We start from the raw sequence: 12,248 nt of genomic DNA, 5'->3' as shown, positions 1-12,248 counted from the left end.
ATGTGAAAAGGTAACAAACATAATACACCCAAACAAACCAACCCTCTAGGGGCATATATGTTCTGTGCACCCAAACGAACACACTCGCATACTTCTGAATTTATAATATTTGTTTGATTCTATGCGAACAATAGCATGAAAACAATATTCAGTATCTTGTAAATGTAATTTCATTAAACATTCAAAAAGTACAGTTAAAAAGTCAGCTTCCAAATACGAAATACCGCATCCAGATCAGCTTACTCGGTTGAATGGATAAATACACCCGAAGGTTTTAAAATCATCAAACGTATTAATTCAGGCTAAGAACGTAAATACAACAAATGATGTTTATAAAACAGTTTCTTCCTACAAGTGAAATTTATTCGTCTGTTCGGAACGTAGACGTTCGGAAACTACAATGACGTCAAGAAACTGTCAGTGTCAAGCGTCAAAACGAGAGACGCCATTTGCAAAATAAAAACAACACGAATACGTTTCTACTGTAAGAAAACCCTTTATTCATTAAATACTACCCTTTAAACTTGGTAAACACATGAAAATCTAAAAACTAAACACGATGGCGTCGGGTGCGCGGACTGCGGTCTCGCAGATATTGCGCAACAAAGACGACGTTGGTGAGGAAGAAGATGAGCCAAAAAAGAAGTCCAGGGAAGATTGGAGGAAAGCCAAGGAGTTGGAGGAGGCTCGTAAGGCTGGTACTGCACCAGCTGCCGTCGATGAGACAGGTACGGAGACAGAACTTATAAAAAAGTTGAAAATATAAACATAACCTAAAATGTATGATCTATGAAATAGAATACGATGCTGTAATAACAATAATATCGTACTGTAACGTACTCCTATTCCTCGTTTATAGGTTTTCTTTACAGACAAAAAATTATCTTTTTGTATCTTATTAATTATCTGAATCTTAATAACACTGTCTGTATACAAGAAGTAATAGTGCTGCACTACTTTAATTACTCTTAAAACAACAATCATAGTATAAAATAGCTAATTATGTCTCTCTCTGACTTCAAATTTGCTTAATTTGAATCTTATTTTTAGGCAAGGACATAAATCCACACATTCCTCAGTACATATCTTCTGCCCCCTGGTACTATGGCACTGCTGGACCCACCCTCAAGCATCAGCGACCGCAAGAAGACAGAGAGGCTCAGTTCACCAGACTAGACACCTTTTACCATAAAGGTGTTGATACTGTAAGTATTTCAGTACAATGTACATTCTTATTTGAATTTTTCATGTATGGAGGCTGAAGACTGTTGTTTTTTTTTTCTTAGGGTTTGTTATCTTACTAGAAAAAAAGTTATAAATGAAATTGTTATTCAATACTATATTCAATACTAATCTGTGTGTTGAGTAAAACAACAATTGTTTAAACTGATGACAACAATTTGATTTTTCAGACAAAAGTAGCCACTAAATTCAGAAAGGGAGCTTGTGAAAATTGTGGAGCTATGACACACAAGAAAAAAGATTGCTTAGACAGACCTAGAAAGGTAAGTTTGAAATTATTTCATGTTTAGTTTCTTACATTATTCAGGAGCCATTAATTTGCCAAATAGACTATGCATGTTTGTTAGTATTTTTATCCAGGAATATATTCCATGAAGGTACTTTGTAGGACAAATATAGTTACTCCATCTAAGAACTTAAAAAGGAAACAATCATGGTGTCCTTAACACATAACACAACCATTTTCCAATTACAGATTGGTGCCAAATTCACCAATGCAGGTATTGCCGCAGATGAGTTTGCACAACCTAATCTGAACCTCAGTTATGATGGCAAGAGAGACAGATGGAATGGGTATGACCCTCTGCAGCATAAGGCTATCATAGAAGAGTACCAGAAAGTTGAAGATGCTAAGAGGGAACTCAGAGCTAAGAAGTTAGAACAAGGTGAGCTTTGATAACAAACTATATAACGTGTATTATCAAGATTGCCTTCTTGTTTACGATTTCCTTACCGCCGACTAGTTTCGGACGAATTACCTCATGTAATAATGAAATCATTCTGACGATAGTGACTATTATAGTACAAAATAACTTATTTAATAAATAATGTGTACTCTGGATGAAGTAGTTGGGATGGACTAGATAATATGTGATATAGCAGTCCGGGTCTTGTGGCTGTATCACAAAAAGGCCATTGCTATAATCAGTGTCAGTAAACTTCATACTAAGTTAATACTTAATTCACGATTTCAGACCCCACAGCCACAGAGGATGATGACAATGCAGAGGAAGATGAAGACAAGTATGTAGATGAAGTAGACATGCCGGGTACCAAGGTGAGCTCATAAATATGCGGATTTTATAATGTGGGCAGTTCATAAACTATTCCTGATGGTTCTGTAGAGCTATACTTGCGAGCTTTAACATACACGGTGATTTTTAGTCGTCTTACAAAAGTAGCACAGTTCATGTATCCGACGTAAAATACCCCTAGGTGCGATTATTATTTTTTTATCATCAACTAAGATAATAAGTACGAAGAAAAATTAAACAAGAGAAATCTGAAATATACTCTTAAAAATGATAAAAACGCCGCCGCCCGCGCCCCTCACCATTGTCACAAGGCTCGGACCGCGCTCGCCACAGAGCTGTTTCTAATAAACTACGAATTGCATCATAATAATGAATAAAAATTGCATTTTAAATTTATTCAAATCTCATAAATACCTATTTTTTTTATCATGAACGTGTTCTAGTCATTGGATACATGAACTGGGCTGCTTTTGTAAGACGACTAAAAAATCACGGTGTCACATGTGCAAGTCATTAAACGGCTTAAAATATGTTTTAGCCTTTACCCTAGCCTGTCATAAGGCAATAGATTAAAAACTTGAAAATATTCTCCAAATTTAAATTGTAATTGTTGATTACAGGTGGATTCCAAACAACGTATCACAGTGCGAAACTTGCGTATCAGAGAGGACACAGCGAAGTACCTACGCAATTTGGACCCGAATTCCGCATACTATGACCCCAAGACGCGGTCGATGAGAGATAACCCTAATCCCGTTGCGTCAGAGTAAGTTATATTCTCTTTGTAATTGATAGCAAAGAAATTGCTATTTTTAAGTTTTCAACTATGTTTTTTTTTTATTAGAATATATGAAGAGCATACTTCTACTAAGAGTATTCATGTGTTAGCTTAGTATTGAGAAAGCAAAAGTCAGAAAATTCGATGTATGCTCAATAAACCTTCTCTATGGGTTATCAAGTCAAAGGTAACTAAATTTTGTTAAAATAGAAAGCTACAAACCATTACCTGTGGCGTTTGTGGGATTATCCATAGTACAGATGTAAGGCACATGAGAATAAGTACTATCTAAAAGCATGTTGTGTGTGTGCAGGTCGGACTACCAGGGCGAGAACTTCGTGCGCTTCAGCGGCGACACGCGCGGCCACGCGGCGGCGCAGGTGTTCGCGTGGGAGGCGCAGGCGCGCGGCCTCGACGTGCATCTGCTGGCCGAGCCCACCAAGCTGCAGCTGCTGCAGCGCCAGTACCATCACAAGAAGGACCACTTCAAGACGCAGGTCGGCCAAACCAAACATGCCTGCCTGCACTCAGCTTTACTGCATGCATTTTTAGCAAAGAAAACATGTGCAAAACCAGCTAACTGCAAAGAGACCTTGTTATTAGAATTGTTAATGTGTCACACGCACATTAAAGATTCCAATAGCCTACAGATAATATAATTTTCCTCCAAAACTGGTAAAAAAATTGCCAATGGACAAAGAATAAGCTAAAACGTTTTCTAGAAAATGTTGTTAAATGTCACAATTTCATTACAATAAGTATACTGTTACTCCATCATTCACGCACTACACTATAATAATATATGTCTATTAAGAATGGTCTCATGGCCTAGTTTTCAATACGGCATGGACATAAATTTTCAGAAACCGTCATCTAAGTGTATAAGCAACAGTATACTCATCTCGTTTAAATTATACTTACCACTCAAACTCCATTCCAGGTGAAACAATCAATCCTAGAGAAGTATGGTGGCGAGGAGCACCTCGCCGTCCCGCCCAAGGAGCTGCTGCTGGCGCAAACTGAAGTGTTCACGCGGTACAACAGGGACGGGACCCTCGTGCAGGGACCCGAGAAACAACTTGCTAAGTGAGTGGCGTGGTTTGATCTATTCAAATAATTTACTATTTTTGTCGTTATAGTTTTCTTAGATATTGTATCAGTAGTTTGTTGTCAAACATGGAGTCTTTTCAGCAGTAATAAAGTATGACGAGTCTTCCTTCACTATATTTCCTATTTAAAAGGAAATATTAAAGGCAGTTAGTTTCCTTTAAAAGATAACTTGAAATTATGTGTAGGATACTTACTTCAGGTTAGCGATGAACGGTAAAAGCCGCCGTTTTCTTTGTGATGGCTTGCTTCCTTATCAATCTTAGCAAAGCCTTGTCTGACAGAAAAACAAAACATTTATTCTAATTTATTTTTTCAGGAGTAAATATGAAGAGGATGTGATGATCAACAACCATACTTCTGTGTGGGGATCATACTGGCATGATGGACAGTGGGGATATAAGTGTTGCCATTCATTCATTAAGGTAGGTTCAAAATGAAATTAAAAAAATATCACCATTATTCATGTATTAAGAAATATACTTCTGTAGGTAGGATATAAACTAAATTGTTTTTTGATAAAAACCTCTAATTTTTTTATTAAATTGTTATCAGATGTCTTACTGTGTTGGCGAAGCTGGCAAATCTGTGGTGTTAGAAGTACATGAAGAGAAGCCGACTATAACACAAGAACACACTGAGAAAGAGAAAGAAAAAGGTAATATACAATAAAATTGTTTTTAGAAAAATTATAAAGGAACATAACAATCATTTTCTATGTAAAACTTAACAAAGAAAGTCTAGTTTGTTCCATATGGAAGTCATTAAAAATCAACTAATTTAATAGGCATATTTTTTGTGCAAAGTCGACATCATAAAAGTACTGCATAGTCCTTTACCCAAGACTTTACAAAAACGACTTTCTCAACAGATAAAGAAAAATCGGACAAATCATCATCATCGTCAGAATCCAGTTCTTCAAGTAGCTCATCAGACTCGGAACCAGAAATACGATCTAAGACGGAGAAGACTAGCAAAAAGAAGAAAAACAAGAAGAAGGCCAAAAAGAAAAAGAAGAAGGAACTTAAGAAGGGGAAGAAGGAAGAGGATAAACTTAAGAAGGTAATTTTTAGGCACTTAACATCTGTCATATTACTCAAGTTTATTTAAAAAGTCAAACTGAAATTAGAAATATCATAATTAGAGAGACTAAGATCGGGCTCTCGTATTCATCAGAAGAAAGAATACATTAAAAATAAGTGCAATTTTCAGTGCCAATTGCTATTGTTTTTATAAGATACGCAATATTGGATCGATGTTTTGCGCCTCAATTATTCCAAAAAACTAGGTTATTGACTGGTAGCATTAGTGAGTTAAACAAACTCAAATTATCATTATGTTATAGGCCTTGGAAATGGAAGAGAGATCACAGAAGCGCGCTGAGTACCTACTGTCGGTGGACGAGAGGAAACGGCCTTATAACAGCATGTTCGAGGTGAAGGCACCCACAGAAGATGAACTGGAGGCTTACAAGATGAAGAAACGTCGCGAGGAAGACCCTATGAGCCAATTCCTCTAAAAAATCATATATTTATGTAAATAAGTAAAATAAATAATATTTTGAAGACTTTGTAAATTATTCAACTCATCAAACATTTAACATTATTATTGAACAGCTGTATCGATGGTTAGCGTTGTCTTGAAACGTTGACATAAAAACCTTTGTTGTTAACCTTCACTGAGTGAATCACTTGGATAAATCTTCAGTGCGATGAGGTCATAGATGTGGCTGAATAGTCATTTCCACGGCCAATTTAAAATTCTATCAGTATTGCCATTTTTTAAATTGCGAACCGATTTTTTCACAATCCTTGGCCACAATAGTGATAATGATATTTTTTTATCACTTATTAAAATAGAATCAAATTAATGACACACCTTGTTTTTACTCGCAATATTTCTATTTCAAATAATCTTCTAAAACTGAAAACGCTCTATTTAAAATGGTAGAATTTTCAATTCTGACATACCGCCATATTTGTTTAACTGTCAAACGATGTATCACTCTTGTCATTTTTCATTTCCTTTTTGATTAGTGGGCCGTCCTATTCATAGTTTTTGTGATTGTTACAATAAATAAAGAGTTATGATGGCTGAAGATACGACAGCCGACGCGACGAGGCGACTGAATGTAAAGAAGCAGACGCTGGACGATGCCTACGCGGCACCGGCGAACTTCCTAGAAATCGACGTCGTGAACCCAGTCACGACTATGGGAGTTGGGAAGAAACGTTACACGGATTACGAAGTTCGCATGAGGGTAAGCTGCCGCCAGTATTATGGTCATATAATTAGATTAACGGCTGCTACCGACGCGTCAATGTGATTTTGTGGGCGTATCACGGACGGACGCAACGTTGCGCCGATACTGGAGTTTATTCTAGCATACCAAGTTTTTTGCTTTCAGACGAACCTGCCAGTGTTTAAAGTAAAAGAATCTAGCGTCAGACGGCGGTACAGCGATTTCGAATGGTTAAGAAACGAATTGGAAAGAGACAGTAAGGTAAGCTCAATGTTTTTGGTGCCTGATATGGGTGCGTGTTATTCGTCTGTTATCAGAGAACAAAAATGTTTATTGTTACGTGTGATTCATAAATGAGCAGTATCGGAATTAATTTGATAACAAAATTCGACATTGTCGATCTGTTTATAGTTTTTTTGCTCTATTTAGTTTTTTAAACACACTGGTTTTGTTTACAAAATATGAGTAGATATAATATGTTCTTAAGTTAAGGGCACTGAACTGTTAACATTGGCTTGTAAATTGATATAGTTGCTTGCCGGTCATGACTACCAGTGTGATTGGAACAGAATGTCATATTAAGGATGTAACGTGGATCAATGTATAACACAGTCAATAGATTTCGTAGAAATGGAAACTAGAAAAGAATAGAATTGTCAAACTAGAAATAATTTACCTATTAGCAAACTAACATATTTTCCATCCTCATTTTGTGATTGACTCATTTGGTTATTTTTTTTAGTTTAAACGTTATTCAACACTTTAATTTATTTAATCTCAGATTGGTTTAATTGAAATATTTATCTAATATGAGTAGGGTTAAATCCACATGTTATCACAAACTTTATAATTCTGATTATTAAAAAAGAGTCAAGCAGCAATATTATTGTACTAATCGCCTTCCGAACTACTAATTGGATACAGTATTTATTGAATGTGTTGGACAATATTTCCATCTCTTTTCAATAACTTAAAAGTATCTAAAGTAAGAAAACTTTGTAATAAACTCACTTTAATTTTCAGATTGTAGTCCCTCCCCTACCAGGCAAAGCTCTGAAAAGACAGCTACCATTCCGCGGAGATGATGGTATTTTTGAAGAAGAATTTATTGAAGATCGTAGAAAAGGTATGTACTCCATCAATTTCTAGATACACAAACCACTTAGCGATATTAGCATATTTCTATCATTGTCATGATTAGCATGTTGTCATAGTTTAAAAGCTTAACTAGATAATATCGATATGATCATGTGAATATTATTATCTGGATATGTGATTACTCTGTTAAGGAAATAGTAAATAAACATTTATATTGGGGAACCCTATTGAGGTAAATGTCACTCTGCTGTCAAATTTCTCATTCTAAATGGCCAAGAAGAAGTATTAACACAAATGAAAATAAAAAAAAGTGACATGCAGCCACAATATAAAATCATAAAAAAATATAGTTATTGAAGGTCAGACAACAGTATTGAATGTTACTATATCCAATGGATGTTGTACTGACATACATGATTATTATGATTAACATAATTACGTGAGCAAACATACTCCAAACCAGTTTATTAATGCGAACACTGCAAAGAGTAACAAACAACAGTTTATCTGAAGATTAAATAGGACCTATTTAACTTCATTCAAATTATAAATGTTCTCACCAATATGTTCTTTTGATGAAATATGCTGTTGAAGATGTTAAAGTATGTATGAAGTAAAATTACCTATAATAATATTTAGAAGTAGTAAAAAAAATACGATTTATTTGAGTTTAAAAACAAAAATTTCAGGTGTCCTTTAACATTAAGTTAATGATAATAAGCTCTGTTGTTCTGTTGTGGTTGGTATATATACCTAGGTATGTTTTACACGTCATGTGCACCTTTTGATTGAGTGCCAATAACAAAAAAAAGTTCAAAATACATAACACACGAAAAGATAAACAACATTTTTGTATCTAAAATAAACGCGCGACGTCACGATTTTTTACTCAATATTTACATCAGTAATTATTATAAAGGTCTTATGCCACTAGTACCTACTTCATGTATGAAGACTGTAATTGATCTAAATTACTCTTTTTAAATAAAAACATGAACATCAAGTCATCATTAATTAGACCGAATTTTTGTCTGCATCAGGATTTATTTTTGGCTTAATTAGATTTTTTTTTCTTTGTGTGTAGAAGTCTATAATACAAATTGGTTAGGTTTGAGTCGCAAGATATGATCTTTAATGAGGATCTTCTTTGTCTTTTTGGATGATAAACTTGCTATAATTTAATTAGCAAGTCGAATATTACAAATTGAAATTGATAAAACTTGTAAAAATAGTAATTAATTATAAAGTCTAATTGCGTTCATGAGTCACAGATATCAAGCAGTGACAATAACGTTATAACTGAACAATATAATGTAATTAGTAATGTCAATTAGGTTAATTAATGTTTCACTCCTTTGGTTCAGTCGTTACTTTTAGGAAGTAGGTTGTGTTTGTTTTTATTTTTGTTTACATTATGTATGAATACTTCATATGAAATCTGAGTTGATTTAAGACGAATAAAAAATATATTTCATTTTGACGACGAACGTCTAAACCAAAGGAAGCAACTATTCAACTAATTCATTAACCTAATTGACATTACTAATTACATTATATTGTTCAGTTGCAAATTGCAAGTTCACAAGGTCTTGCAGTTCTCAAATGCAAGAACATTAGAAGAAGGAAGGAAGAGGTGGATCCGAGGTCTATTCTACTAATAATATTCTGTATACGGTATGAATAGGACGATTATACTTTTCTAATTTCTTTCAGATATTGCTCTCTATAATGTCGAATAGAGTATCATTTCGTGGTCAATATTTGTTTCTAAATGACAGATGATAGATATTAGCATTCATATTATTCATGATAAAGACTTATCTCAGTCATAACGTATTATTTGACGATAGGTTTATGATAAAAATATGCTTAAATCGCTCTCTGATATCTATCGAAATAATGAAATAGAATAAATAAAAGTTCGCATATCTCGTTGATAGTGGTACTATTATAGATATGTATTTTTATAGTTATTGTAAATATATTTTATTAATATTAAAATCTATGAAATAATTCTTAGTGGCAAAAACCAAAAGCTGTAGGGGAATAGCACACTTCTAGTATAAGTACCCTCTATGAATTTGGAACACCCGTTGATTCACGAACTCGTAATACGTCTAAATCTTTTATCAAATACTCGCCCCCTATCGGGTTTCCGTACTGACAACTTACCCAAATACTATGACAATTCCTAAAACTGAGCCTGCGTAAGCGGTTCGTCATAAGTTATTAGAATATGATCGTGCTTTTTCTATCACAAATTTAACTGGGAGCCCAAAATAAGCGGAACCCTTCATCCGGTAGTTAGTTAATGCTATTATACCGTATTGGCCTCGCTTCCGCTTTATTGACGGATTCAATCTTCAGTAAGAAGTGTTAGCTAATCTCAACGGAGGAATGTAAGAAAGATTGTTGATGACATTTACTCAGATGATATTTCAATAGTAGATGTAAATGTGACGTGTTTAGAATTTAAAACAAGGTATCTTGAATTCTTGACGCACTACATACCTAGTAGGTTATTTCTAAAGGTTTTAATGATATTAAGCTTTGAATAAAAAATGAATAAATATTATAACTTATCGCGACGATCAGTCGCCGCTTCTTCAATCTTCGCTTCAAAATCTCAGGTTCATGTGTCGCGTTAAGTGTAGTTATTAAAGGTATTTTACTCTCTCCACCCTGGGGAAGATTACTGGGACCGAACCAGAACTTCGAAAACCCTAGTAAATACTATTAAACGCGGTTTCAAATGTCAAAATCTTTGTGACATCGATTGAACAATTGCCTTAGCGACAATAATTACAACACATATTTATGGACTTAGTGAACAGCTATTGTTAATATTTTACCCAACTATTGTCTAGTTCTACTCACAATACAGTTACATTTTCATGTAGATTGTGAATTACGTACTGTTTGTTATTCTCTTGCATGCGGTATATCATAATGTAATTACATTTGAGATTGACTTATAATACAATGTAATAGCGGTTCGATCTGAATTAGTTTAGAAGCCATGTAAGTTGATTCATACTGGCAATTGAAGGCTCACTTACTTTTACTTATATAAAAGCGTGAGGAAAACAGAATACTGTCATAGCATTTCAGATCACGAGCGTTAAGAAATAAAAATTTGGCGCAAAACCAATAAATTAATTGAGTAATATGTCTTCCACAGGTCTAGAAGTATTCATCAACAAGATAGCCGGCCATCCGTTGGCGCAAAACGAGCGGTGCCTTCACATGTTCCTACAGGAGCCGACCATAGACAAGAACTACGTACCCGGCAAAATACGGAACACATAATAGACAATATATACCACTGATGCGAGCTTCGGACTTTAAAACAAGCCTCCTTGTGTGTGACCGTGCATTGGCCTATCGAAACCCAGAAGGAGGGTGACTCGTGTTTTGTTTAAATCAGTAAACTTGTAAAACGTGATGCTAAAGTTTTTGTTGTTGTGTTGCATGTGTGTGATAATTATCGACACGGTGACCTTCATAGCATCCTATTATTACGAATATTCGTTACCAGAGACTTTAACATCACGAATTCATTTTGTATGAAATAATACTCGATACCTATTGCTACAAATTATTGTGCTAAACCTAAATCTTATGAAGAATTTCTTGGTGAAAGTACAGTTCGTTGTGGTCAGATAATAACATAGGCATACGGACGTTATCATTAAGGTCTGCGTGTCTGGTACACGCCAGACGGAGCCGGGTCTGTGCTCTATAGTCATTAGACAGCTAAAAGACAATATCAAGTATAGAACATTGTTGCTAGGCCAGTTGCAGCAAGCGAGTAGTTTTAAAGTTCCTCCGCGAATGTTATTGCTGTTGTGACAACCATATATCAATGACTTTGCCTTCTAGTTTTTGTTACAAATCACAATATGCAATAATATTCCGTGTTTAATAAATTAAATGAATCAAACGGAAACTTTTTGAGACAACAGATTACAAGCACAGCATTCCACAGATTATATTTTATAAAAAAAGAAATGCTCTTCATTTTTTAAAAATGGAATAGTGAAGGTCGAGGTGATATTGTTTCACAGATGAAAATGTAGAACAAACATAAGTTATCGTTTACCAGTTACTCTGTTTAAATTATGTAGCAATATTATTGGAATTGTTGAAATTATTAGTGTATCGGTCAAGCTCACCAATTGATCCTTTTGTTTTGTGGTTTGCCATGTATATTTCGACGTGTAATGCATTATAAATCTCATTATTTTAATGTCTAATTCATTTTTTATAATTTCGTTAAGGAAATTGATTGTATTTATTGTGTGTTACTCTATGGGTATAGATGTAAAGGCGTGTTAACGGCCAACAGTTTTGTATAAAATTGTGATTCACCGTTACTGCGTTTAAAGAGCGAAAGTTAAAAATAATCTGAATAATATAGATTGTAAATTAGTTATAGTTAAAAAAATGTGTTTCTTTATTTACAGGGGTGATCAGGATGTTGGCAATATTATTTATAGATAATAAAAAAAATGTTTTCAAATAAGGAATGACACTAAGACCCTTTGGTGTACAAAATTAAAAAAAAACATTAGCTTTACGTCACTAGCTATAAAGTGTGTCCATCACTAGATAATAACCGACTGTTTAGTTACACAGAAGTATAATTTACATGTATTTTCGTTGTACACCGAATAAATTTGGAATACAATGTATTATGTCTATCGATTGTATTAGGATAAATAAATTTGCTATCATGTCATTGCTT

The 12,248-nt window shown here is 34.4% G+C and overlaps 2 protein-coding genes across 2 annotated transcripts; both read left to right on the top strand.

The window, feature by feature from the left end:
* Window positions 1-427: 427 nt before the first annotated feature.
* On the top strand, window positions 428-5,728 carry LOC113499873 (pre-mRNA-splicing factor Slu7). The gene is made up of 12 exons (XM_026880453.1): window positions 428-728; window positions 1,051-1,205; window positions 1,413-1,505; window positions 1,718-1,907; window positions 2,217-2,299; window positions 2,897-3,042; window positions 3,368-3,551; window positions 3,995-4,140; window positions 4,481-4,586; window positions 4,717-4,819; window positions 5,033-5,223; window positions 5,507-5,728. Exons 1-12 carry the CDS (start codon window positions 560-562, stop codon window positions 5,678-5,680), a joined length of 1,740 nt encoding a protein of 579 aa, XP_026736254.1. The 5' UTR covers window positions 428-559; the 3' UTR covers window positions 5,681-5,728.
* Window positions 5,729-6,151: 423 nt separating this feature from the next.
* Window positions 6,152-12,242, top strand: LOC113499878 (sorting nexin-12). Its single transcript, XM_026880457.1, has 4 exons — window positions 6,152-6,421; window positions 6,569-6,664; window positions 7,427-7,529; window positions 10,683-12,242. The coding sequence occupies exons 1-4, from the start codon at window positions 6,248-6,250 to the stop codon at window positions 10,808-10,810; spliced, it is 501 nt and encodes a 166-aa protein (XP_026736258.1). The 5' UTR covers window positions 6,152-6,247; the 3' UTR covers window positions 10,811-12,242.
* Window positions 12,243-12,248: the final 6 nt, after the last annotated feature.

Source organism: Trichoplusia ni, chromosome 13 (genome assembly GCF_003590095.1).
Source record: "Trichoplusia ni isolate ovarian cell line Hi5 chromosome 13, tn1, whole genome shotgun sequence".
In the NCBI taxonomy this organism is placed as follows: domain Eukaryota; kingdom Metazoa; phylum Arthropoda; class Insecta; order Lepidoptera; family Noctuidae; genus Trichoplusia; species Trichoplusia ni.
Note: the sequence above shows the minus strand (reverse complement) of the source record. Positions and strands in the feature narration are given on the sequence as shown.

Excerpts from the sequence above, each read along its gene's own strand:
- LOC113499878 (XM_026880457.1), top strand. The coding sequence starts at position 6,248 with ATGATGGCTGAAGATACGACAGCCGACGCGACGAGGCGACTGAATGTA. Across the intron at positions 6,422-6,568 it reads ATTACGAAGTTCGCATGAGG|ACGAACCTGCCAGTGTTTAA; the intron begins GTAAGCTGCCGC and ends TTTTGCTTTCAG. Across the intron at positions 6,665-7,426 it reads AATTGGAAAGAGACAGTAAG|ATTGTAGTCCCTCCCCTACC; the intron begins GTAAGCTCAATG and ends TTTAATTTTCAG.
- LOC113499873 (XM_026880453.1), top strand. The coding sequence starts at position 560 with ATGGCGTCGGGTGCGCGGACTGCGGTCTCGCAGATATTGCGCAACAAA. Across the intron at positions 3,552-3,994 it reads AGGACCACTTCAAGACGCAG|GTGAAACAATCAATCCTAGA; the intron begins GTCGGCCAAACC and ends ACTCCATTCCAG. Across the intron at positions 4,820-5,032 it reads TGAGAAAGAGAAAGAAAAAG|ATAAAGAAAAATCGGACAAA; the intron begins GTAATATACAAT and ends CTTTCTCAACAG.